This window comes from Triticum dicoccoides, chromosome 7A (assembly GCF_002162155.2).
Source record: "Triticum dicoccoides isolate Atlit2015 ecotype Zavitan chromosome 7A, WEW_v2.0, whole genome shotgun sequence".
Classification (NCBI taxonomy): Eukaryota; Viridiplantae; Streptophyta; class Magnoliopsida; order Poales; family Poaceae; genus Triticum; species Triticum dicoccoides.
In genome coordinates this window covers 638119830-638146352 of record NC_041392.1, presented here as the reverse complement: position 1 = coordinate 638146352, position 26523 = coordinate 638119830, and the positions used below count along the sequence as shown (strand labels likewise).

At 40.5% G+C, this 26523-nt stretch overlaps 1 protein-coding gene across 3 annotated transcripts; it reads left to right on the top strand.

The window, feature by feature from the left end:
- The first annotated feature begins 301 nt into the window (after window positions 1-301).
- On the top strand, window positions 302-3340 carry LOC119332556 (vacuolar-sorting receptor 1-like). 3 transcript variants are annotated; one of them, XM_037605737.1, is made up of 6 exons: window positions 302-1219; window positions 1465-1842; window positions 1932-2015; window positions 2093-2251; window positions 2672-2758; window positions 2854-3340. In XM_037605737.1, exons 2-6 carry the CDS (start codon window positions 1740-1742, stop codon window positions 3123-3125), a joined length of 705 nt encoding a protein of 234 aa, XP_037461634.1. In that variant the 5' UTR covers window positions 302-1219; window positions 1465-1739; the 3' UTR covers window positions 3126-3340. The 3 variants fall into 3 exon arrangements, with proteins under 3 accessions (XP_037461634.1, XP_037461635.1, XP_037461633.1); XM_037605738.1 differs by having other exon boundaries at window positions 302-1309; XM_037605736.1 differs by having other exon boundaries at window positions 302-1842.
- Window positions 3341-26523: the final 23183 nt, after the last annotated feature.

Genomic DNA, 26523 nt, shown 5'->3' with positions numbered 1-26523 from the left:
CCAGATGTGCTGGACAATGAGTATTAATCAAATGTAATGCACTAGGGTAATTCAACAGCAATGTTGCTGTGTATCGTCAGAGTTATAAAATCATTTACCTTCAGTGTTATGCTTAAGAAACTTCAGATAATTATTATTTTTTGTTTATCAAATTATTTGGCTTTGTTATGCTTTTGAAAAGTCAGATTATATTCTGATCACGGGATCAGAATAATTATTTGGATCACGTCAGGGGTCAGACGTTCCCGAACTCCGAAAACACACAAAAAAGAAAAGCCCGATTGGCCCATTCCCAACCCCACCCCACCCCCCGCATCACCTCTGTCGGATCTCCCGACACCTCCCGTCGCCGCCCTGGCTCCAGCGCGCTTCTTCCCTCTGACCGGCGTCGCCGCCGCACTTCGTTCCACACAGCCGGCGCCCCTCTCGCTGGAGCGCAACCTCCCAATCCGACGGCGCTCCTCCTCCCACTCCACCCCGATCCACCCTGATGCGCGTGACCCACCGGGCGCCGCACCTGCATCTTGCCGCCCCGCTCCCTGGCCACCGGAGCGCCATCCTCCCCACTCCACCGCTGCCACCCCGCTCCCAGCCGAAACCCACGACGCCCCGTCTCTCCTCCCTGGACCGCTGTTGCGCGCCGCCGATGCAGGACAGCTCCCTGATGCGCTGCCGCCGTGCCGCGGATGACCACGAGCGACCTTCTTCCACATCTCCAAGCGCCGCCACTCGGGACGCCACGAACTCAGGCTCCCCTGCCGCCGCGAACTTCTTGCTCCTGCCACCACGACCTTCTCCCCCCTGCCGCTGCGTCCTTCTTCCACGCACTCAGAACTTGGCCATTTTTGGATGAGGAATCAAGATTGCCCCTGCTGCTCTGTTAGGATCTACTCGGTTGCTGGTGTTTGCTTATAGGCTACTCACACCCGAGCTCCCACTAGCCACGGCAATCTCATTCCCGCAGCAGATGTCGGCGACCTCGACTAGTGGTTGCCGGATTTTTTGTTTCTTCTGTACAAAACTGATGCATTTCTTCTCTTGTTTCTGCAGTTTTGTTAACTGAACTTTACCGTGTCGACTGATTGAACTGCACAGAACTTAACTGTCTAGGCTGCAAGGGTGTCACGCGGAGGTGGCTCGAGCCGGCGGGAGATGCAGCAGTTCGATGCAGCCCCTCCACACCGTTCAACTCATGCAGCCAGCTGGCTCAAAGCCAACAGTGAGCTCCTACTTCGACTCACTGCCCACGTAGCTTCTGGGCATGTGTCGATGTGTGGTTGAAGCTCTTTCTTTCTCTCCATAGTCTCATGTGCTGATGCTGCCCTCTCAGACTCTCTTATCTCAGTTTGGCACACCCAAAAAATGATTTTGTTACTCTCAGTTTGGCACGCCATTGCTGGTCGAGGAAGCTTTCTCTGGTACCTGCCATGGCAAGAGCTTGAGACGATGTGGTTGGGCGTGCAGGTACTGCGCGCCGGACCCGGAGGAGGACTTCGGGGAGGGGTACGAGGGGAAGCAGGTGGTGGTGGAGAACCTGCGGCAGCTGTGCGTGCACCGGGTGGCCAACGAGAGCGGGCGGCCGTGGGCATGGTGGGACTTCACCATGGACTACAAGCTGCGGTGCTCCATGAAGGAGAAGAAGTACAGCAAGGCGTGCGCTGAGGAGGTGGTGGCCTCGCTCGGGCTGTCGCTGGAGAAGGTGCTGGCGTGCATGGGAGACCCCGACGCCGACGCTGACAATGCCGTGCTGTCCAAGGAGCAGGAGGACCAGATCGGGCACGGGTCGCGCGGGAGACGTCACCATCCTGCCCACGCTCGTCATCAACGACGTCCAGTACAGAGGTGGGTTGGCCCGTTGGCCGTTGCTGCGCCGTCTCTTTCATTTCTCCGGCGACGGAAGAACTGACATGATGTGTGGTGTGTGCGTGCAGGGAAGCTGGAGAGGACGGCGGTGCTCAAGGCCATGTGCGCCGGCTTCAAGGAGGGGACCGAGCTGCAAGTTTGCCTGAGCCATGGTGAGCACCAAGGCCTTCATTTCCGACGACAAGAAGGGTGAATCGACGATGAACTTCTGACGAGCTTTTCTCTGCAGACATGGAGACGAACGAGTGCCTGCATCGGAACGGCGGGTGCTGGCGGGACGAGGCGACGAACATGACGGTGTGCAGGGACACGTACCGGGGCAGGGTGTGCGAGTGCCCCATGGTGAACGGCGTCCGCTACGACGGTGACGGGTACACCCACTGCAAAGGTACCTACCTACATTTTTCTCCTCTCGATAGCACTAGGGAAACTGTGCTGGAGGTTCACTCATAGTCTCATGTGCTGATGCTTAGCCAGAAAGCCAATCTTTATGTATTCTGAATGTGAACCAGGTGCACTCTATGTGTTTGCTATTATGCGTGCTAGAACTAAAGCATTTTTGTGATTAGCTCTTTTTTTGTTCTGATGAAGCAAGTACTAGTTGCTCCTGCCATGCTACCTTTGGTCGAGAGCACATAGCTCAGTAGACAGAGCTTGAAAAGATAGAAATGCAACATGTGGTGCAGAGAAGGCCACATTTCTCACGTGGCACACATTTTATTTTTTCTTTTTGTATGTAAAAAGGGTGTTTAGGCTTACCACCACATTTAGGGATCCATTTTCGGTCTCCTCCACCATGCTCCTGCAGGTCGACTGCACCGCCACACGAAGTTCACAGGCCATAGCTGCGGACGGACGAAATTCCAACTGTACTGCAACCCCTCAAGATCCACAGGTAAAATGATCCACAAGCTCTTAATTTTCACACTGATGTACCATGTGCTGCAGCGAAGTGTCCATGACTGATTTTTGTTGGGTTTTGTTTTTTAGTGGCCAAAGATGGCGCTCCACAGTTGTTCGGTGTAATGCCTAAGGAGCAAACAATGTCTCTCTCACTTTTGTTTTTCGAAAGACCTACCTATCACTGCACCTGGTCGCGCGTGCCACTGCCACTTAGGTCCACCACCTACAGCCGGCGCCGCAGTGCCTCGACCGTTCAACTATGCCACCTCAGCAGTTCAATATATATTGGAGAAGAAGAAAAAACAACAGTAGGTTCAAATGTTGTGTTTTATGATTGTTGTAGACTTGCAGCAAATTAGAGGTGGTCTCAAAGAAAAAGTTGTTCCCTTTGATGGAGCACTTGGCCGTTCCATTTGTTTTGTTTTGTTTTGCAAATTGCTAGTTGGCCGTATAGCTTCAGTAGTGGTATAATGCTTTAGGTTCCTGACTATTGGTCTTGATGTTTGGCCGTACTTGAGGTTCCATGCTTGAGGTTGAGCTCGGTAATGTATACGGGGGCAGTTTGGATTTGGTATTTTTTTGCAGTTTGGCACCGTGTTATATGTATTTTAAAAGTGCACAAAAAATAGCACTTCATTCAAAATTGGTTGTGCAAAGTGCGCATGCTCCATGGGTGCTTTTTGTAATAAACAAAAATTAATTGAAAACATGTAAAGTTTTTATGTTTAAAAAAGCCTTGGAAAGCAAAATGGAATTCAACAAAACAAAAAATGCTAGCGAGTTCTTTGCAAAAACCACATGAAGTTCAATAAGTATAATTTTAGAGGTTCAAGTAATATGAGAACGCAGGAAGTTTGTAGAAGAAAAATGTCGGTGGTACAGTTGTTGTCAGCTACATTGGTCGGAGCCCCTACTCCACGAATCTGGCCAATCGCGCACTTTCGGAATGGATCCACACTAAGAAGTTGAGATTAAAATAACAGAGATTATAATTTATAGTGTGTGTTTTTATTAGAAGAAAAAGAAAGAGAAGTTCAGTTTTTAACGTTGATGCTGTTCAACATGCAAACCAATTGAAAAACTGTACAGGTTCGCCTACCAAAATGTCCAACATTTCTTGTGGAAAAAATTTCACTCTATTTTTAAAAAGAGTGAAATATAGTGCAGTTTAAAAAGTTTTTTAAAAAGCAAAATTTTCCTGTTTCTAAAAAACCTAGAAGCTCAATTAAAATACCAGAGCGGTTCAATGTTTATAAGAAAACCTGGATTTCTTCGTTCATAAAAAAACCCCCAAGAAGTTCAAATTAAGATAACCCAGAAGTTCGATGGTTATATACCATGAAGAAAAACAAAGCTTCAACTATAATAGTGTTAACTTGAGAAGTTCAAATTTCATAAAATAGAGAGTTCAAAGAAAATGTTATCGTTGTACTAAAAATAATCCCATGGATTTTCCCGTTATTGAAAAATGATAACCAAAAAGTTCAAACTAAAATAACAAAGTCATTCAATATATGTACTAGAAAACATTTTTTCATGGTTTTAAATAACTCTGAGAAGGTCAAATTAAAATAACAAAGCAATTCAAAAAATATTTTTTTTTAAGATTTTCTCCTTTTCTATGAAAAAACTAGAAGTTCAAATTTATAAAATGAAGTGATTCTATGTTTATTTAAAAAAAATCCATGTTACCAAATAATAAAGCCAAGACATTCACTTTAAAGAAACGGAGGGTCCGATGTATACAAAAAAAATGAGATTCTTCTCATTTCGCGAAGAAGTATGAAGTTAAATTTGAAAAAGTAAAATAAAAAAGGATTTTCACCGTTTCTAAAATAAAAAAACTCTCGAAATTCAAATTAAAATAATAAAGCATTTCGATTTTACTAAAAACTAGGTTTATTCCCATTACTAAAAAAACAAGAAGTCCAAATTTAAAAAACGATGAAGTTCGGTGTGAATAAAATGCTCAAATTTTTCTCGTTACTAAAGAATCAAAATAAACCCATGAAATTTCTTATAGGGATAAACACATCGGTTTTGTTTTCCACATTTATAAAATAAATACACAGAAGTTCAAAATAAATTTTTGAGAAGTTCAAATTCAATTAATAAAGTAGTTCGACATTTAAAACATCTTAGATTTTTTTTGTTACTAAAATATGCTCAAAACAAGTCTTAGCATGTTCAAAAAATGCTCTTAACTAGTCATGATTTGTTAAAAAAATCCTTTCCAATGCTATCATTTGCTCAAATTCGACGAGTGCTTTGGGAGTTAAGGACAACTTTTTTACAGAGAAGTTCAAATTGAAAACGGCCAGAAGTTCACGTGTTACATGGTGTGTGTTTTCATATGAGAAAATAGAGTAAAAAGTTAAAGTATAAAAATTTCATTGCTAGAAGTTCAGGTGCTCAGCACGGGGAAGTTCAAAAACTTCTTGTGAGAGAGGTAATCAGCACTATATATCAGTTGTGCAACTCTGATGAACGGGTGAGAAATTACGAACAAAAAAACATGGTAGAAGTTCAAGTGAAAACAGTGGGAAGTGCGATGATTATAGAAAACTTAGATTTTTCTCGTTATTAAAGAATGAAAAAAAGTTCAAAAATAAAACAACAAGAAGTTCAACTTTTAAAAATAGAGTGCTTCAAAATTCATAAAAAGATTAAAGAAATAAAATCAGGAAGTCCATATTAAAAAGATGAAGAAGTTCGATGATTATAGAAAACTCAGATTTTCCTCATTATTAAAGATTCGAAACAAGAAGTTCAAAAATAAAAAACAAGAAGTTCAACTTTTAAAAATAGAGCGCTTCGAAATTTTATAAAAAAGGATTAAGAAATTCAGATAAATATTTATAAAAAACTCAGATATTTTCACGTAACCAAGAGAAGTTCGATTGATAACTGCTAGAAGTTCACGTACTACACGGTGTGCATTTTGTATTAAAAAAATAAAAAAGCAAAGACTAAAAGTTTTGTTGTTATATGTGCAACTCCTCGGCCAAAGAAAGTTAAAAAAATTATTGTGAGAGGGGTTTGTACAAAATGAGTATCATTTGTGTAACTACTAACGAATGGATGAGAAAATTACAAACGAAAATACGTCACATAAGTTCAACGTGAAAACAGCATGAAGTTCAACTACTACGCTGAATGAATTTCAGATAAAAAACTTTTAAAACCATCGCGAGTATTAAAAAATGATCAACACGAGAAAGTTATGTGCTTACAGCAGTTTTCCACTGGTATATCACTTGCTCAATTCCGGTGAGTGGATGGAGAGTTATGAGCAGTGGATGGAGACCTACGAGCAAAAAAATCACGTGAAAAACAGAGTGAAGTTCAGGTACACGCGTCGAGAAATTCAGGTTCTTCACGCGGTGCATTTTCAAAAAATCTGTTTCGCGATAAAGGCAGAACGAATGATCTCACCATTTTCGAAATTACAGGAAAACGGCAATGAATCAGAGAAACCATCAACATAGAAAAGTTTCGCATTTTTCGTAGCTTTTCAGAGGTATATTATTTGCCTCATTCCGATAAAGTTTGTAGAAATTACGGGGAAAATACGTTTTTAGCCATTTCCCAAATTGACTTAAAACCGTAAGGAATTAGGAGAAACAATATATAGAAAATAGTTTCGCACTTGTTCAAGCTTTCCAACGACATATCATTTGCTGCATTCGGACGTACGGTTAAAAAATTAGCTCGACAATACGAACTCGATGGAACTTGTATCAGTTTCTAAATAACTTTTAAACCATTCGAAATTGGGAAACACTTTTAACATGAAAAAGTAGCGCATTTTCATAAGCTTTCCAACGCCATATTATTTGCCTCAATTGGATTAGCTGTTTAGAAATGACATCGAAAATACAAACCCGGGTGTTCCATTTGCAAAATTCTACGATTTTCTGAATTATGCTTTAACTGTAGGGAATTAGAGAAAAACTTTCAACATGTGGAAGAAGAGGTTTTGCAGCAGCTTTCCAACGCCATATTATTTGCCTCATTCCGATAAACGGTTTAAAAATGCGATCGAAAATACGATTCACGTTTTTTGTATGAAGGAAAAACGGTTTTCAAAACTGCTCTTAAACTGCTTACATTTTGCCAAAAATGTAACTTGGGTCATGATACTGATGTCCATAGCTTTCCAACGATATATCGCAAGCCCCATTTGGACACCTTTTAGCTGAAGTTCAACCTAGTACTCGGGGAAGGTCAGGCGTGTTACTCGGGAAGTTCATGTTGTGATCAGAATACTATTCTGATCCCGTGATCAGAATAGTGTTTATGTATATATATATATATATATATATATATATATATATATATATATATATATATATATATATATATATATATATATACAGTGACAAACTATTACGGTGTACCACTCCTATTTCGTCTAATCATAAGAAAAAAATGTACACATGGTAATGTAAAAAATGCGTGGCTTGGAACTAGTAAGCATACAGAGTGGGCCCTCTAGTTAATGTATGCTTTCACGAACACTAGATGTGGTACTACGATTTGCCTAGTAATGAGGTACTCTGTTTTTGGTTTTTACGATTTTCCCTCTGTCTACTAGTAAACCTTTCAGGAAATATGGTAATAAAATTGTAATGGTTACTAGGCACACCAGTCCCCGGTCCGCCAAATCAAGGCAACCTTTTCTTTCACTTGCTAGTAAATCCTTCGGCAAATATAGTAATAGAACTAAATTAGTTACCGCATTCATGCTCGAGTTCTCGCTCCGCCAAATCAAAGCACTCTTTTTATCTAGTGCTAGTAAAACCTTTCATAAATATAGTAAGAGAATTAAATTAGTTACCTCATGCATGTACGTAACCAGATCACTTTTTTGCTTGTAAAAATAATGTGATCACATACTTAGCAACTAATGAAGATTGATGGCTTCTAGTAATGGTGATCGTGTTACGAGCCAATTGGTTCCTACCCTCTACTCGTAAAACAGTGGAAAATATGGTAGTAACAACAGTAAACAGATTACTAGCGGTACATTACTTCTTTAATTACCCCTACGAACGCTCTCTAATGTAAATTTGAGTAAAAACATAGCAATGATGGAGAGAAAGCTTGCTCATATAGTGATTCGGTGGGTAAGTGGGGAATTAAAATTTGTGAAAACTTACCAGTTCAGTGCACAAAAGCTTGGTAATTCATTTACTACCATCATGTACAATATTCTGTATGAGCAGGCTTTTTCTCCTTCATTATCATATTTTCAATGAAATTTATGTACAATAAAGGGGTTCATGTTAGCTAATTATAAGAGCAAGGCACGATCAGTAGTATATTTACTATGGTTACCATGTTTTTCTAATTTTTACGAGCAGGCCAGATGAAATAGGCGCATGAGTGATGCGTGCTGACCGACCACATGCCCCTTAACAGAAACTCCATTTTTTTATCATTGATTTCCGACCGGTGGTAATTGAATACAGTCGATTACTAGGTGTAGTGAGGCTTTTACGTCCAGGTGGGCTGAGCACGCAGGTGGTAATTGAATGCAGTCGATTACTAGGTGTAGTGAGGCTTTTACGTCCAGGTGGGCTGAGCCGCGGTGCGTGCGCTGGTTTACCTGCTTCCATATGTGCATGCAGTTCGGGCGGAGCGCAGAATAAAAATTATATATATAGTGATACTATTCATCACCCAGAGTGCAGAATAAGTTATTATTCACCCGAGGTAATCTTACTATCATTTCATAATTAATTACGTTTGGAATTCAAATAGTTACATTCCTATTGATTCATTACGTAAAATTTCGCATAAAAAATAAAAATATAGATCATAAGATAAGAAAATTTGCAGTTTATGTGTATTTTACACTATGTTTTTATGTTTGTAATTTTGCATAACATAATTTTTTTATGACGATTATATATTTTCTTACGGTCTCTTTTTACGTTCCTGGGTGAGGAATAGTTATTCTTCACCCCCTCTCTATTTTGACATCAATGCACCATAATTTGACGTTCCATAAGTTGTCTTATTTCTGACGCAAAAAGGGACCGTAAGAAAATATATAATCGCCGTAAAAAATATTTTATGTTATGTAAAATTACAAACATAAAAATATAGTCTAAAATACACATAAACTGCAAAATTTTCTTGTCTTATGACCTATAATTTTATTTTCTTATGTCAAATTTTACATAGTGAATCAATAGGAATGTAACTTATTCTGCACAATGGGACAAAGCTTATCAGCTTGCTACAAGTTTAGAACCAATTGGACATTATTGTACGATTGGGTGCACACATCATTTGGTTGGAACACTTCCCCAAGAAAATTCAAGAGTAAGGTTAGACCTTATCTAGTCACTAGTAGAAAACAAGGCTTTGGTTCGGGCCTGGCCAACCCATTAATCCCGGTTCAGCCATGAACCGGGACCCATGGGGGGCATATGTCCCGGTTCGTGAGCCCAGGGGGCCGGCCGAGGCCTCGTGGGCATTGGTTCCGGTTCGTCTGGATCCATTTGTCCTAGTTCCTGGCACGAACCGGGACCAATGGGCCTCGTTCCTGGCCCACATACATAGGTACCGGTTCGTGGCTCGAACCGGGATAGAAGGGGAGCCTTTAGTCCCGGTTCCAGCCATGAACCGGGACAAATGAGTTGCCTATATATACCCCATCGCCGGCGAGCAGAGCACTCCACAGTGCTCTGTTTTTTTGGCCGGCGAGGGGAGGGAATTTGGGTGCTCTAGCTCACCTCCTATGCACATGAGGTGTTCGATGAAATGCCCAAGCTACGCTAGTTAAGTTTTCTCTTCTCGAAGCTCGACCTCTAAGCTCCATTTTCTCCGATATTTGCATAGGTTTAGCGGTCCGTCACGTCCCGTCCCCGTCTTCACCACCGTCGATCGCCCGCGCTGATCTCGTCGCCGACACCACCGTGGCGAGCCTCTTGTTCTTATCTTCTTTCTGAAAGAAAAACAATTCTTACTTTAGATAGATACTTGTCTAATTTTCTTACTTTTGACACACATAATTATATATAATGCACGCAGATGAACCGGCAATGGATGTATGGTGACAGACACACCTCCGAGTACATTAAGGGCTTGCATAATTTTCTCAAAGTGGCTGAGGCAAACAAGCAAAATGTTTTTATGTGTTGTCCATGCCCTATATGTGGGAATACGAAGTCTTATTTTGACCGGAAAATCCTTCACACCCACCTGCTTTATAAGGGTTTCATGCCACGCTATAATGTTTGGATGAAGCACGGAGAAATAGGGGTTATGATGGAAGACAACGAAGAAGAAGAGGACGATGACAACTATGTGCCCCCTGAATACCGTGATGCTGCAACGGGGGAAGCTACTGAAGAACAAGAGGAACCAGACAATGTGCCCAATGATGATGATCTCCGCCGGGTCATTGTTGATGCAAGGACACAGTGTGAATGTCAAAAGGAGAAGCTGAAGTTCGATCGCATGTTAGAGGATCACAAAAAAGGGTTGTACCCCAATTGTGAAGATGGCAACACAAAGCTCGGTACCGTACTGGAATTGCTGCAGTGGAAGGCAGAGAATGCTGTGTCTGACAAAGGATTTGAGAAGCTACTGAAAATATTGAAGAAGAAGCTTCCAAATGATAATGAATTGCCCAACAGTACGTACGCAACAAAGAAGGTCGTGTGCCCTCTAGGATTGGAGGTGCTGAAGATACATGCATGCCCTAATGACTGCATCCTCTACCATAGTGCGTACGAGGATTTGAACGCATGCCCGGTATGCGGTGCATTGCGGTATAAGATCAGACGAGATGACCCTGGTGATGTTGACGGCGAGCCCCCTAGGAAGAGGGTTCCTGCGAAGGTGATGTGGTATGCTCTTATAATACCACGCTTGAAACGTCTGTTCAGAAACGAAGATCATGCCAAGTTGATGTGATGGCACAGAGAGGACCGTAAGAAAGACGGGAAGTCGAGAGCACCTGCTGACAGGTCGCAGTGGAGAAAAATCGAGAGAAAGTACTGGGCTGAGTTTGCAGGTGACCCAAGGAACATATGGTTTGGTTTAAGCGCGGATGGCATTAATCATGTCGGGGAGCAGAGCAGCAATCATAGCACCTGGCCCGTGACTCTATGTATGTATAACCTTCCTCCTTCGATGTGCATGAAGCAGAAGTTCATTATGATGCCAGTTCTCATCCAAGGCCCTAAGCAACCTGGCAACGACATTGATGTGTACCTAAGGCCATTAGTTGAAGAACTTTTACAGTTGTGGAATGGAAACGGTGTACGTGTGTGGGATGAGCACAAACATCAGGAATTTAACCTGCACGCGTTGCTATTTGTAACGATCAACGATTGACCCGCTCTCAGTAACCTTTCAGTACAGACAAACAAGGGATACCACTAATGCACGCACTGTTTAGCTGACACCGAAAGTATATACCTAGAAAAATGCAGGAAGAATGTGTACCTGGGCCATCGTCAATTTCTTCCGACCAACCATCAATGTCAAAAGAAAGGCAAGCATTTCAAAGGCGAGGAAGAGCACCGGAAGAAGCCCGCCATGTGTACAGGTGATCACGTACTTGCTATGGTCAATGATTTACACGTAATCTTTGGAAAGGGTCCTGGCAGACTATCTGTTCCGAATGACGCTGAGGGACGCGCACCCATGTGGAAGAAGAAATCTATATTTTGGGACCTACCCTACAGGAAAGAGCTAGAGGTCCGCTCTTCAATTGACGTGATGCACGCGACAAAGAACCTTTGCGTGAACCTGCTAGGCTTCTTGGGCGTGTATGGGAAGACAAAAGATACACCGGAGGTATGTGAGGACCTGCAACATTTGCACGAAAAAGATGGCATGCCTCCAAAGCAGTATGAAGGTCCTGCCAGCTACGCTCTTACCAAAGAAGAGAAGCAAATCTTGTTTGAATGCCTGCTCAGTATGAAGGTCCTGACTGGCTTCTCATCGAATATAAAGGGAATAATAAATATGCCAGAGAAATAGTTTCAAAACCTAAAGTCTCATGACTGCCAGGTGATTATGATGCAACTGCTTCCGGTTGCATTGAGGGGGCTTCTACCGGAAAACGTCCGATTAGCCATTGTGAAGCTATGTGCATTCCTCAATGCAATCTCTCAGAAGGTGATCGATCCAGAAATCATACCAAGGCTAAGGAGTGATGTGGCGCAATGTCTTGTCAGTTTTGAGCTGGCGTTCCCACCATCCTTATTCAATATCATGACGCATGTCCTAGTTCATCTAGTTGACGAGATTGTCATTCTGGGCCCCGTATTTCTACACAATATGTTCCCCTTTGAGAGGTTCGTGGGAGTCCTAAAGAAATATGTCTGTAACCGCGCTAGGACAGAAGGAAGCATCTCCATGGGCCATCAAACGGAGGATGTCATTGGGTTTTGTGTTGACTTCATTCCTGGCCTTAATAAGATAGGTCTCCCTATATCGCGGTATGAGGGGAGACTGACTGGAAAAGGCACGCTTGGAGGGGACTCAATAATATGCAGGGACGGGAATTCTTGGTCTCAAGCACACTACACTGTTCTACAGAACTGTACCTTGGTGACCTCGTATGTCGATGAACACAAGAACAGTCTGCGCTCCAAATACCCAGAGCAGTGTGATGACTAGATTACATGTGAACACATCAGGACTTTTGGCAGTTGGTTAGAAACACGTCTCAGAGGTGACAACACTGTTTGTGATGAGCTGTACTCGTTGTCCAAGGGACCATCTTCGACTGTATTGACTTACAAAGGATATGAGATGAATGGGAATACATTTTACACGATCACCCAAGATCAAAAGAGCACCAACCAAAACAGCAATGTCCGCTTTGATGCAGCAGCCAATAGGGGAAAGGACACATATTATGGTTACATAGTGGACATTTGGGAACTTGACTACGGGCATCATTTTAAGGTCCCTTTGTTTAAGTGCAAATGGGTCAATCTGTCAGGAGGCGGGGTACAGGTAGACCCACGGTACGGTATGACAACAGTGGATCTGAACAACCTTGGGTACACTGACGAACCGTTTGTCCTAGCCAATGATGTGGCGCAGGTTTTCTATGTGAAAGAAATGTCTACCAAACCGAGAAAAAGAAAAGATAAGGAAGCGAACACATCATACAATGAGCCAAAGCGCCACATAGTTCTTTCAGGAAAAAGAGACATCGTGGGAGTGGCGGGCAAGATAGACATGTCCGAAGATTATGAAAAGTTTCATGAAATTCCTCCCTTCAAAGTCAAGGCTGACCCAAGCACCTTGATAAACGATGAAGATTATCCATGGTTACGGCGCAATAAGCAAAGGCCACAAGCGAAGAAAAAGCGAAGACTTTTCTTTCCACAACTATTATGATGATGCCTAAGCCCTAAACCCGAAACCCTAATCCTGATACTTCGAAAGAGATTGTCCGTTTTGTATACGAAGTGCAACTAGTTTTTGCCATAACCCTCTCTACTTTTTTGCACATGCTATTGCTACCTCTTGAGCACTGCGTTGGTTTTCCCTTGAAGAGGAAAGGGTGATGCAGCAAAGTAGCGTAAGTATTTCCCTCAGTTTTTGAGAACCAAGGTATCAATCCAGTAGGAGGCCACACGCAAGTCCCTCGTACCTACACAAACAAATAAGAACCTCGCAACCAACGCGATAAAGGGGTTGTCAATCCCTTCACAACCACTTACGGGAGTGAGATCTGATAGATATGATAATAACAAGATAAATATTTTTGGTAGTTTTATGATATAGATTGAAAGTAAAGATTGCAAAGTAAAATAGATTGGAAACTTATATGATGGAAAATAGACCCGGGGGCCATAGGTTTCACTAGTGTCTTCTCTCAAGGTAGCATAAGTATTACGGTGGGTGAACAAATTACTGTCGAGCAATTGATAGAAAAGGGAATAATTATGAGAATATCTAGGGCATGATCATGTATATAGGCATCACGTCCGTGACAAGTAGACCGACTCCTGCCCGCATCTACTACTATTACTCCACACATCGACCGCTATCCAGCATGCATCTAGAGTATTAAGTTCATAAGAACAGAGTAACGCATTAGGTAAGATGACATGATGTAGAAGGATAAACTCAAGCAATATGATATAAACCCCATCTTTTTATCATCGATGACAACAATAGAATACGTGTCGTTTCCCTTTCTGTCACTCGGATCGAGCACCGCAAGATTGAACCCAAAGCTAAGCACTTCTCCCATTGCAAGAAAATCAATCTAGTAGGCCAAACCAAACTGATAATTCGAAGAGACTTGCAAAGATAACCAATCATGCATAAAAGATTTTAGAGAAGAATCAAGTATTGTTCATAGATAGACTTGATCATAAACCCACAATTCATCGGATCTCGACAAACACACTGCAAAAAGAGTTACATCGAATAGATCTCCAAGAAGAACGAGGAGAACTTTGTATTGAGATTCAAAGAGAGAGAAGAAGCCATCTAGCTAATAACTATGGACCCGAAGGTCTGAAGTAAACTACTCACACATCATCGGAGGGGCCATGGAGTTGATGTAGAGGCCCTCCGTGATTGATTCCCCCTCCGTCGGAGCTCCAGAAAAGGCCCCAAGATGGGATCTCTTGGGTACAGAAGGTTGCGGCTGTGGAAATAGGGTTTCATGGTGCTCCTAGATGTTTTTGGGGTATGTGAACATATATAGGAGGAAGAAGTAGGTTGGTTGAGCCACGAGGGGCCCATGAGGGGGGAGGGCGCGCCCAGGGGGGTAGGCGCGCCCCCTGCCTCGTGGACACCTCATTCATTTCTTGGTCCACTCCAAGTCCTCTGGATCACGTTTCTTCCAAAAGTCACGCTCCCGAAGGTTTCATTCTATTTGGACTCGGTTTGATATTCCTTTTCTGCGAAACGCTTAAATAGGCAAAAAAACAGCAATTTGAACTGGGCCTCGAGTTAATAGGTTAGTCCCAAAAATAATATAAAAGCGTAAAAAAGCCCATTAGCATCCAAAATAGATAATATAATAGCATGGAACAATCAAAAATTATAGCTACATTGGAGATGTATCAAGCATCCCCAAGCTCAAATCGTGCTCGTCCTCGAGTAGGTAAATGATAAAAACAGAGTTTTTGATGTGGAATGCTTTCTAGCATGTTCTTCAATGTATTTTTTCTCTATTGTGGCATGAATGTTCAGATCCAAAAGATTCAAGATAAAAGTTTATTGTGGACATAAAAATAGTAATACTCCAAGTATGCTAATCAAGCAATTATGTCTTATCAAAATAACATAGCCAAAGAAAACTTATCCCTACAAAATCATATAGTTTGGCCATGCTTCATTTTCGTCACACAAAATGCTCTCATCATGCACAACCCTGATGACAAGCCAAGCAATTGTTTCATACTTAGCCTTTTCAAACTCTTTCAACTTTTATGCAATATTTGAGCGCGAGCCATGGATATAGCACTATGCGTGGAATAGAATATGATGATTGAGGTTGTGTGAGAAGACAAAAAGGGATAAAGTCTCACATTGACACGGCTAATCAATGGGCTATGGAGATGCCCATCGATTGATGTCAATGCAAGGAGTAGGGATTGCCATGCAACGGATGCACTAGAGCTATAAATATATGAAAGCTCATCAAAGAAACTAAGTGGGTGCGCATCCAACTTGCTTTCTCACGAAGATCTAGGGCATTTGAGGAAGCCCATCATTGGAATATACAAGCCAAGTTCTATAATGAAAAATTCCCACTAGTATATGAAAGTGACAAAATAAGAGACTCTCTATCATGAAGATCATGGTGCTACTTTGAAGCACAAGTGTGGAAAAAGGATAGTAACATTGTCCCTTCTCTCTTTCTCTCTCTCTCTCTCTTTGTTTGGGCCTTCTTTTCCTTTTTTATGGCCTCATTTTTTTCGTCCGGAGTCTCATCCCGACTTGTGGGGGAATCATAATCTCCATCATATTTTCCTCACATGGGACAATGCTCTAATGATGATCATCACGCTTTTATTTACTTACAACTCAAGAATTACAACTTGATACTTAGAACAAAGCATGACTCTATGTTAATGCCTCCGGCGGTGTACTGGGATTGCGATGAATCAAGAGTGACATGTATGAAAAATTAAGCATGGTGTCTTTGCCACAAATACGATGTCAACTACAAGATCATGCAAAGCAATATGACAATGATGATGTGTGTCATAATAAATGGAACGGTGGAAAGTTGCATGTCAATATATATAGGAATGGCTATGGAAATGCCATAATAGGTAGGTATGGTGGCTGTTTTGAGGAAGATATAAGGAGACTTATGTGTGATAGAGTGTATCATATCACGGGATTTGGATGCACCGGCGAAGTTTGCACCAACTCTCAAGGTGAGAAAGGGCAATGCACGATACCGAAGAGGCTAGCAATGATGGAAGGGTGAGAGTGCGTATAATCCATGGACTCAACATTAGTCATAAAGAAGTCACATACTTATGGCAAAAATCTACAAGTCATCAAAACCAAGCACTATGCGCAAGCTCCTAGGGGGATAGATTGGTAGGAAAAGCCCAACGCTCGTCCCCGACCGCCACTCATAAGGAAAGCAATCAAAGAACACCCCATGCTTCAAATTTTTCACACAACGTTTACCATACATGCATGCTACGGAACTTGCCAACTTCAACACACGTATTCATCAATTTCACAATTACTCAACTAGCACACCTCTAATATTACCACCTTTATATCTCAAAACAACTATCAAGCATCCAACTTCTCTTAGCATTTAAATTTTATAACCAAAGTAAATTACCATGATGTTCTAAAGGACTCTCAAAATGATATAAGTGAAGCATGAGAGATCAATTATTTCTACAAAATAGAACCACCGCCGTGCTCTAAAAGATATAAGCGAAGCACTAGAGTAAAAATTATCCAACTCAAAAGATATAAGTGAAGCACATAGAGTATTCTAATAAATTCCAATTCATGTGTGTCTCTCCCAAAAGGTGTGTACAGGATGGATGATTATGGTAAACTAAAAATCAAAGACTCAAATCATACAAGACGCTCCAAACAAAACACATATCATGTGGCGAATAAAAATATAGCTCCAAGTAAAGTTACCGATGGACGAAGATGAAAGAGGGGATGCCTTCTGGGGCATCCCCAAGCTTAGTCTTTTGGTTGTACTTGGATTTTACCTTGGGGTGCCTTGGGCATCCCCAAGCTTAGGCTCTTTCCACTCCTTGTTCCATAATCCATCAAATCTTTACCCAAAACTTGAAAACTTCACAACACAAAACTTAAAAGAAAATCTCGTGAGCTCCGTTAGTAAAAGACAACAAACCACCACTTCAACGTAATGTAATGAACTCATTCTTTATTTATATTGGTGTTAAACCTACTGTATTCCAACTTTTCGATGGTTCATAAACTCTATTACTCGCCATAGATTCATCAAAATAAGCAAACAACACACAAAAAATAGAACAGTTTGTAGTAATCTGTAGGTTTTGAATACTTATGGAACCCCAAAAATTCTAAAATAAATTGCTGGACGTGAGGAATTTATCTATTAATCATCTTCGAAAATAATTAACTAAATAGCACTCTCCAGTAAAAAAATGGCAGCAAATCTCGTGAGCGCTAAAGTTTCTGTTTTTTACAGCAAGATCGCAAAGACTTTCCCCTAGTCTTCCCAAAGGTTCTACTTGGCACCAACACTAATTAAAAGCATAAAACCACATCTAGACAGAGGCTAGATGAATTATTGATTACTAGACAGAATCAAAAAGCAAGAAACAAAAATAAATTTGGGTTGCCTCCCAACAAGCGCTATCGTTTAACGCCCCTAGCTAGGCATAAAAGCAAGGATAGATCTAGGTATTATCATCTTTGGTATGCAATCCATAAGTGGCTCTCATAATAGATTCATAAGGTAATTTGATTTTATTTCTAGGAAAGTGTTCAATGCCCTTCCTTAACGGAAATTGGAATCTAATATTCCCTACCTTCATATCAATAATTGCACCAATCGTTCTAAGGAAAGGTCTACCAAGAATAATAGGACATGTAGGATTGCAATCTGTATCAAGGACAATGAAATCTACGGGAACATAATTCCTATTTGCAACAATAAGAACATCATTAATGCTTCCCATAGGTTTCTTAATAGCTGAATCTGCAAGATGCAAGTTTAAAGAACAATCATCAAATTCACGGAAACCTAGCAAATCACATAAAGTTTTAGGAATCGTGGAAACACTAGCACCAAAATCACATAAAGCAAAGCATTCATGATCTTTAATCTTAATTTTAATAGTAGGTTCCCACTCATCATGAAGTTTTCTAGGGATAGAAACTTCCAATTCAAGCTTTTCTTCATAAGATTGCATTAAAGCATCAACGATATGTTTAGCAAAAGCTTTATTTTGACTATAAGAATGCGGAGAATTTAGCATGTATTGCAACAAGGAAATACAATCTATCAAAGAGAAATTATCATAATTAAATTCCTTGAAATCCAAGATAGTGAGTTCATTGCTATGTAAAGTTTTAACCTCTTCCATCCCACTTTTATCATTTTTGCATCAAGATCTAAAAACTCCGAATCATTGGGACGCCTTTTAACTAAAGTTAACTCATCTCCAGTCCCGTCATTATCAAGATTCATGTTCCAAAATAAAGATTTAATAGGGGACACATCAATAATTTTATATCTTCATCATTATTATCATGGAAACTAGAAGAACACGCTTTCACAAAGCAATATTTTTTAGCATGCATCCTAGAGGTTCTTTCTTTGCACTCATCAATGAAAATTCTCATAGATTTGAGAGATGCATTGATATCATGCTTAGGTGGAATAGATCTAAGTTTCAAAGAATCAACATCAAGAGAAATTCTATCCATGTTCCTAGCCAACTCATCAATCTTTGACAATTTTTCTTCAATCAAAGCATTAAAACTCTTTTGCGAACTAATAAACTCTTTAATATTAGATTCAAAATCAGAGGGCATCTTATTATAATTTCCGTAAGAATTGTTGTAGGAATTAGCATAATTATTAGAGGAATTACTAGGAAACGGCCTAGGATTAAAATTACCTCTATACGCGTTATTACCAAAATTGTTCCTACCAACAAAATTCACATCCATAGATTCATTATTATTCTCAATCAAAGTAGACAAAGGCATATTAGGATCAGAAGAAACACTTTTATTAGTAAACAATTTCATAAGTTCATCCATCTTTCCACTCAAAACATTGATTTCTTCTATAGCATGCACCTTTTTATTAGTAGATCTTTCAGTATGCCATTGAGAATAATTAATCATAATATTATCTAGGAGTTTAGTAGCTTCTCCTAAAGTGATTTCCATAAAAGTGCCTCTCGCGCCCGAATCTAAAAGATTTCTAGAAGCAAAGTTCAATCCGGAATAAAATTTTTGTATAATCATCCAAAGATTCAAACCATGTGTAGGGCATTTACGTATCATTAATTTCATCCTCTCCCAAGCTTGTGCAACATGTTCATGATCAAGTTGCTTAAAATTCATAATATCGTTTCTAAGAGTAATGATCTTAGCGGGAGGAAAATACTTAGAGATAAAAGCATCTTTGCACTTATTCCATGAACCGATACTATTTTTAGTCAAAGACGAAAACCAAGTTTTAGCATGATCTCTAAGAGAAAACGGGAATAGCTTTAGTTTAACAATGTCATTATCCACATCTTTCTTCTTTTGCATATCACACAAATCAACAAAGTTGTTTAGATGGGTAGTGGCATCTTCACTAGGAAGGCAGAAAAACGGATCTTTCATGACAAGATTCACCAAGGTAGCATTAATTTTACAAGATTTAGCATCGGTAAGAGGAGCAATCGGAGTGCTAATAAAATCATTATTGTTGGTATTGGAAAAGTCACACAATTTAGTATTATCTTGAGCCATCATGACGAGCAAGCAATCCAACACACGAGCAAACAAGAAACATTAAAAAGAGACGAACTAGAAAAGAGAAGAGGTATGGAAAAAGAGGGCGAATAAAACGACAAGGGTGAAGTGGGGGAGAGAAAAACGAGAGACAAATGGCAAATAATGTAATGCAAGGGATAAGAGTTTCTGATGGGTACTTGGTATGTCCTGACTTGTGCGTGAAGGAAATATGCCCTAGAGGCAATAATAAGGTTATTATTTATTTCCTTATATCATGATAAATGTTTATTATTCATGCTAGAATTGTATTAAATGGAAACTTAGTACATGTGTGAATACATGGACAAACAGAGTGTCACTAGTATGCCTCTACTTGGCTAGCTCGTTGAATCAAAGATGGTTAAGTTTTCTAGCCATAGACATGAGTTGTCATTTGATTAACGGGATCACATCATTAGAGAATGATGTGATTGACTTGACCCATTCCGTTAGCTTAGCATTTGATCGTTTAGTATATTGCTATTGCTTTCTTCATTACTTATACATGTTCCTATGACTATAAGATTATGCAACTCCCGAATACCGGAGGAACACTTTGTGTGATACCAAATGTCACAACGTAACTGGGTGATTATAAAGGTGCTCTACAGGTGTCTCTGATGGTACTTGTTGAGTTGGCATAGATTGAGATTAGGATTTGTCACTCCGATTGTCGGAGAGGTATCTCTGGGCCCTCTCATAATGCACATCACTATAAGCCTTGCAAGCAATCTATCTATATCTATATCTATACCTATACTAATTAAGGACTTTCTAAACATTCCCACGTTAATCGGTAATTAGGAGCCGTTTATCTCGTGGGACCCAATTATTACGGTCTAGATCTTCCTAATTTTTTTATGGAGAAAAACTATTGTGGACAAAATATTAGCCATCGTATTATGGTAGGAATCTCTATTATTACGGTATGGATCTTCCTAATTTTTTTATGGAGAAAAACTATCGTGAGAAAACTCTTAGCCATCATATTATGGTAGGAAATCTCTCACGTGCAAGCAATCTCTCCATCATAGATGCAGATGCAAGCAATCTCTCCATCAAGGACGCAGATTCCTCTTTTTGTGATCGATGCCGTCCTGCCGCAATAAAGAATCTCCACAGTTGTCTCTCCCCTCCTCGAATTTCACTTCAATTGCAAAATATAGCAACAGACTTCTCCATACTCTCAGTAATTGTGATGGATCATCACTTTGACCAAGGAGGAGGAAGAAGAAACGGGAAAAAGGGAAGATCAGGTCGTGGGCTGAATCATCATGCACGTAGTCTGTTCGAAGAGAAACGGAGAGAATCTGCGGTGGCGGTCTGTTCGAAGGGAAATAGAGAGAATTGCCAGCGGCTGGCTAGAGCCACGGCAGACTTGGCTGGGCAAGCGAAAGACGGGCAACGATCTGGGCAAGCAGCGCTGCTTCAGCCTCCATGCGGCAGCCCATACTCTCCTGATGTTGGTCTCCTGCTGCAGCAATAGCCAATAGCGTGGCGCCGACGAAGTTCCTACTGGGCTGTGGTATTCTACCGACACCTAGCGGCTATTGAGAAGATGGACTAAAATGGAAGGGAGGATAAAGGGGCTGGGGTCAGGTAAAGATTAATTATGAATTTCTTTAAGTGCAATCTGAATTTCTGTCAACTACAGATCGTAAATTCTTAGTAATCTTCTGATGGTATGATTTGTGAGATGCATATTTGATAAGATATTTATAATTACGCCTTATTAGTGTTTTCCCTACCTTACAATTTGTCCATCCTCTACCATTGTTCGTGCTATGGATGATTGTACCTCTGTTGGGAATTTTCTTCAGTGATCTCCTTAATGTTTCAGTTCATTTGTCAATGTTCCATTAGGGAGAAAAACATTATTTGAGATCTGCAGCCTACTCAAGCATGCCAACTCCACCATTGTTCTCACCTTATAGGGCACCTCTTCTCATCAGCTCAATCTTCTATCTTCTCTCGCGTACTCCTTTTGTCGGGAAGCTACAAACGACACAGTTCCTCCCTCGTTGTTACCTCAATGGCTTCCTGATGTATTAGCCATGGTTTACCTACTATTAGACCTATATATAAATACCAGCACACGAAGTAAGCACACCTTCCTTGCCATGGCCACCCAACGCTTGCAGCACTCCATCCTATGAGGTACGTAAGGAGCAATAATAGAGTAGGTTTTCGTTTTTGGAGATTTTATGTTGTGCATCCTGCAGTTTGAGACTTGGTCTGTAGAGCATGTACAGTCTAGGTTTTCGTTTTTGGGGGGATTTTGATGACATGCGTTCATTAGTTTCAACCCCTGTCAGAGATACTGTGATGGCTAAGATTTGTAGGTGCTATATAATTTAGTTAATTTGGGGATTCAATTCACTAATAAAGATGTCAATATACATCCGCGAATTGAACTCGAGCATTGCTTCTAATTTTCTTCGAAACTAGATAAGTTAGTTTGGAGTATTACATGATTTATTAAATCTACTTAATTCCTCTACGTTCTTACAAGTAAAATCTATGGTTTTGTCAACTTGGATCTGTTACTTCAATTTTACGCTCACTCAATGATCCAATAAAGATATGTGGATCTTAGAAGCATAAAGTATGCTTGGTATTGATGGAATTTCTTTTGATAGTGCTCTTTGCAGACTTATCAAGAAGGCAGCACCTTATCAGTATTTATTCAAAGCAACAAAGAAAATCGGAAATGATGCCCAAGTTAACCTCTTGGTATTACTTCTTCAAACTTTGTCGTGATAAATAATAAATAATAAGAGCTGCTAAATGGTTGTACAGCTAAATGGTTGTAATAAATAATAAAAACACATGTGAGTTTATTTTTGTGCAGTTTATGCATTCTGTACAGTGTTGGCACTCGCTTAGTAAGAGCTGCTATGTACTTAACATCTGATTAGTAACACGAATAAACTTCCAAGAAATTTATATATACTAAAATGTATGTTGTTGTGGTTGATATATACTTTGTACTTACATGTTCATACTTTACTAGACACACATCACGAGCAAGTAAAGTCCAGTCTCTATTTCTTTATTTAAGCAGAATATATGGCCCTGCATGTATCTATTTCCATTCTCATATAATTGAAAGAATCATGTTATATTATCAATCTAATACCTTATAGTTTAATGAAAGAGAGGAGGTTATGCCCTGATTAATTTTGATATCATATTTGATAACCGATGTCTTTTTTAGACAAGCGGGATTATTAGTAAGAGATCCTTTGTATGTACAGTTTGGATGCTCTCAAGTTTATGGATGTTAGATATATTTGTGTAGTTTCGAATGGATGGCACATTTAATGACAACGAATTTTTCTCAAATCATCAAATGAACAGTTGGGCAGTTATTAATTTGTCATTCTGGACATCTTTTACGTTGGCTGAATTTGGTGCAAACAGGTCATTATTCATGGCATCTCTACGATGGTGCTACTTGGAATTATAATTTGTGACTGTGAAATGATATATATATATATATAGTATATCCGAAATTTGCAAGTTAGCCGTAATCTCTTAGCTAATTGGTCAATAATTTTCTGTGTTTTAAATGAATATTACTTCACTGTATTGTTGTAGGCTGAACAAAGTAATGGCCTCCACCATATCTACTAGATTTCTGGTCCGAATGAAAAGCAAATTATCACCATATTGGGGGCAATGAGTTAATTCCATAGAAAAACTAATCAATATCATATTTGTCATGTTGAATTGCTATTTTTCATAGAACTAATCAATATCATATTTGTCATGTTGAATTGCTACTTTTCATAATCTTATAACTACTACTGCTAATTATCTTTGACACATACAATATATCATAAAAAATAATAATATTGGTTTCTTCTTTCTGACGTCGGGTGAGTGTACTTGTATGTTTGCACAATTTGTTTCCGTTATTTGGATCTATAATCATTAACGTCTACAGACATTTCTAACGTACTGCCTTGGTGGCTTGGTTGTTTGGCCTATCCAGTGCTAATTAGTATTTTACTTGCACAATATCTCCATGATGGTGCAATGAGATTTTGACCCCCTATCATTGCAATTCTGTTTATTTTTACATGATTAGCTTCATGGGAATTGGAAAAGGACTGGTAGACAGCTATAGTATGGGTTGATTTGGCATAGATAATGATTTGGTAAGTTGTTGTCCCGTGTGCACATGCATTGCCAGGTATGTATAGCAGTAATCTATTTCTTGACGAGTGTTAATGTTGACAGAACAAGGCGGAAGATACAAAACACACCTTATGGGCGCATTGTTTCTGCATAGCCTTCTTCTAGATGATTAAGTGGATCTGTTTTAGCACTACAATATAATTAAGCGTGTGTTGGCATCCATTGTTGAAAGTTTTCATCCATTGCAATGTAAAATATGCAAAATTACATGATGATTCATGAAATAGCAAATAGGTGATATTGATTTACCCGATTCATTAACTTATTGTCTTGGTGATATATAGTTGGTAACAGGAAGTAGAATAGTTGAGAGAGCAATACATTATCACATCAAGGAGGTTTTGTGTACATGGTTTACTGGTACCACAATTTCCATCATTTAATGGAAGATCACATATAGCGCTGGCATGTAAATAACTAGCCCGTGCGAATGCACGAGTTCGCGACTAGTGTGACTAATTAGTTAGTTGCGGGATGATGCATTACAGAACGAGTAAGGAGACTTGCCGGTAACGAGATTGAACTAGGTATTGAGATACCGACGATCGAATCTCGGGCAAGTAACATACCGATGACAAAGGAAACAACGTATGTTGTAACGCGGTTTGACCGACAAAAATCTGCGTAGAATATGTAGGAACCAGTATGAGCATCCAGGTTTCGGTATTGGTTATTGACCAGAGATGAGTCTCGGTCATGTCTACATAGTTCTCGAACCCTTAGGGTCTGCACGCTTAACGTTCTGTGACGATTTGTATTATGAGTTATGTGATTTGATGACTGAAGTTTGAATGGAGTCCAGGATGAGATCGGGGACATGACGAGGAGTCTCGAAATGGTCGAGACGTAAAGATCGATATATTGGGAGGCTATATTCGGACACCGGAAAGGTTCCAAGTGATTCGGGTATTTTTCGAAGTACCGAAGAGTTATGGGAATTCGTCGAGAGAAGTATTGGGCCTTATTGGGCCGTACGGGAATAGAGGAGGCAGGACAAAGGGAAGGAGGCGCCCCCCCATGGGTCTGAATTGGACTAGGGGAAAGGTGCGGAGCCCCCTTTTCCCTTTCCTACTCCCTCTCTCTTTCCTTGTTTCTTCTTCCTACTCCGGAAAGGAAAAGGGGAATCCTACTAGGACTTGGGAGTCCTAGTAGGACTCCCCACACTTAGCGCGCCCCCTCTAGGGCCGGCCTCCTCCTCCTTCCTCCTTTATATACGGGGGCAGGAGGGCACCCCATGGACACACAAGTTGAGTGGACGATACTCTTTCCTCTCGTTGCTATGCATCACCATGATCTTGCGTGTGCGTAGGTAATTTTTGAAATTACTGCGTTCCCCAACAGTGGTATTAGAGCCAGATTTATGCGTAGATGTTATATGCATGAGTAGAACACAAGTGAGTTGTGGGCGATACAAGTCATACTGCTTACCAGCATGTCATACTATGGTTCGGCGATATTGTTGGATGCAGTGGCCCGGACCGACATTACGCGTACGCTTACGCGAGACTGGTTCTACCGACGTGCTTTGCACACAGGTGGCTGGCAGGTGTCAGTTTCTCCAACTTTAGTTGAATCGAGCGTGACAACGCCCGGTCCTTGTTGAAGGTTAAAACAACACTAACTTGACGAAATATCATTGTGGTTTTGATGCGTAGGTAAGAACGGTTCTTGCTCAGCTCGTAGCAGCCACGTAAAACTTGCAACAACAAAGTAGAGGACATCTAACTTGTTTTTGCAGGGCATGTTGTGATGTGATATGGTCAAGACGTGATGAGATATAAGTTGTTGTATGAGATGATCATGTTTTGTTGAAGTTATCGGCAACTGGCAGAAGCCTTATGGTTGTCTCTTTATTGCATAAGATGCAAGCGCCAAACAATTGCTTTACTTTATCGCTATGCGATAGCAATAGTTGCAAGAGCAATAGTTGGCGAGACGACCATGGGACGACACATTGATAGAGATCAAGATGATGGAGATCATGGTGTCATGCCGGTGACGATAGAGATCATGACGGTACTTTAGAGATGGAGATCAAAGGCGCAATATGATCATGGCCATATCATGTCACTGCTACCTCTTGAGCACTGCGTTGGATTTCCCCAAAGAGGAGAGGATGATGCAGCAAAGTAGCGTAGGTATTTCCCTCATTTTTTGAGAACCAAGGTATCAATCCAGTAGGAGGCTATGCTCAAGTCCCTTGTACCTACACAAAAACAATAGCTCAACGCAACCAACACGCTTAGGGGTTTTCAATCCCTTCCCGGTCACTTACGAAAGTGAGATCTGATAGAGATGATAAATAATATTTTTGGTACTTTTGGTATAGGGATGCAAAGTAAAAAGTAAAAGGCAAAGTAAAAGCAAAGCAATAATAAAGTGATGGAGATTGATATGATGAGAAAGAGACCCGGGGGCCATAGGTTTCACTAGTGGCTTCTCTCAAGAGCATAAGTATTCTACGGTGGGTGAACAAATTACTGTTGAGCAATTGACAGAATTGAGCATAGTTATGAGAATATCTAGGTATGATCATGTATATAGGCATCACGTCCGAGACAAGTAGAC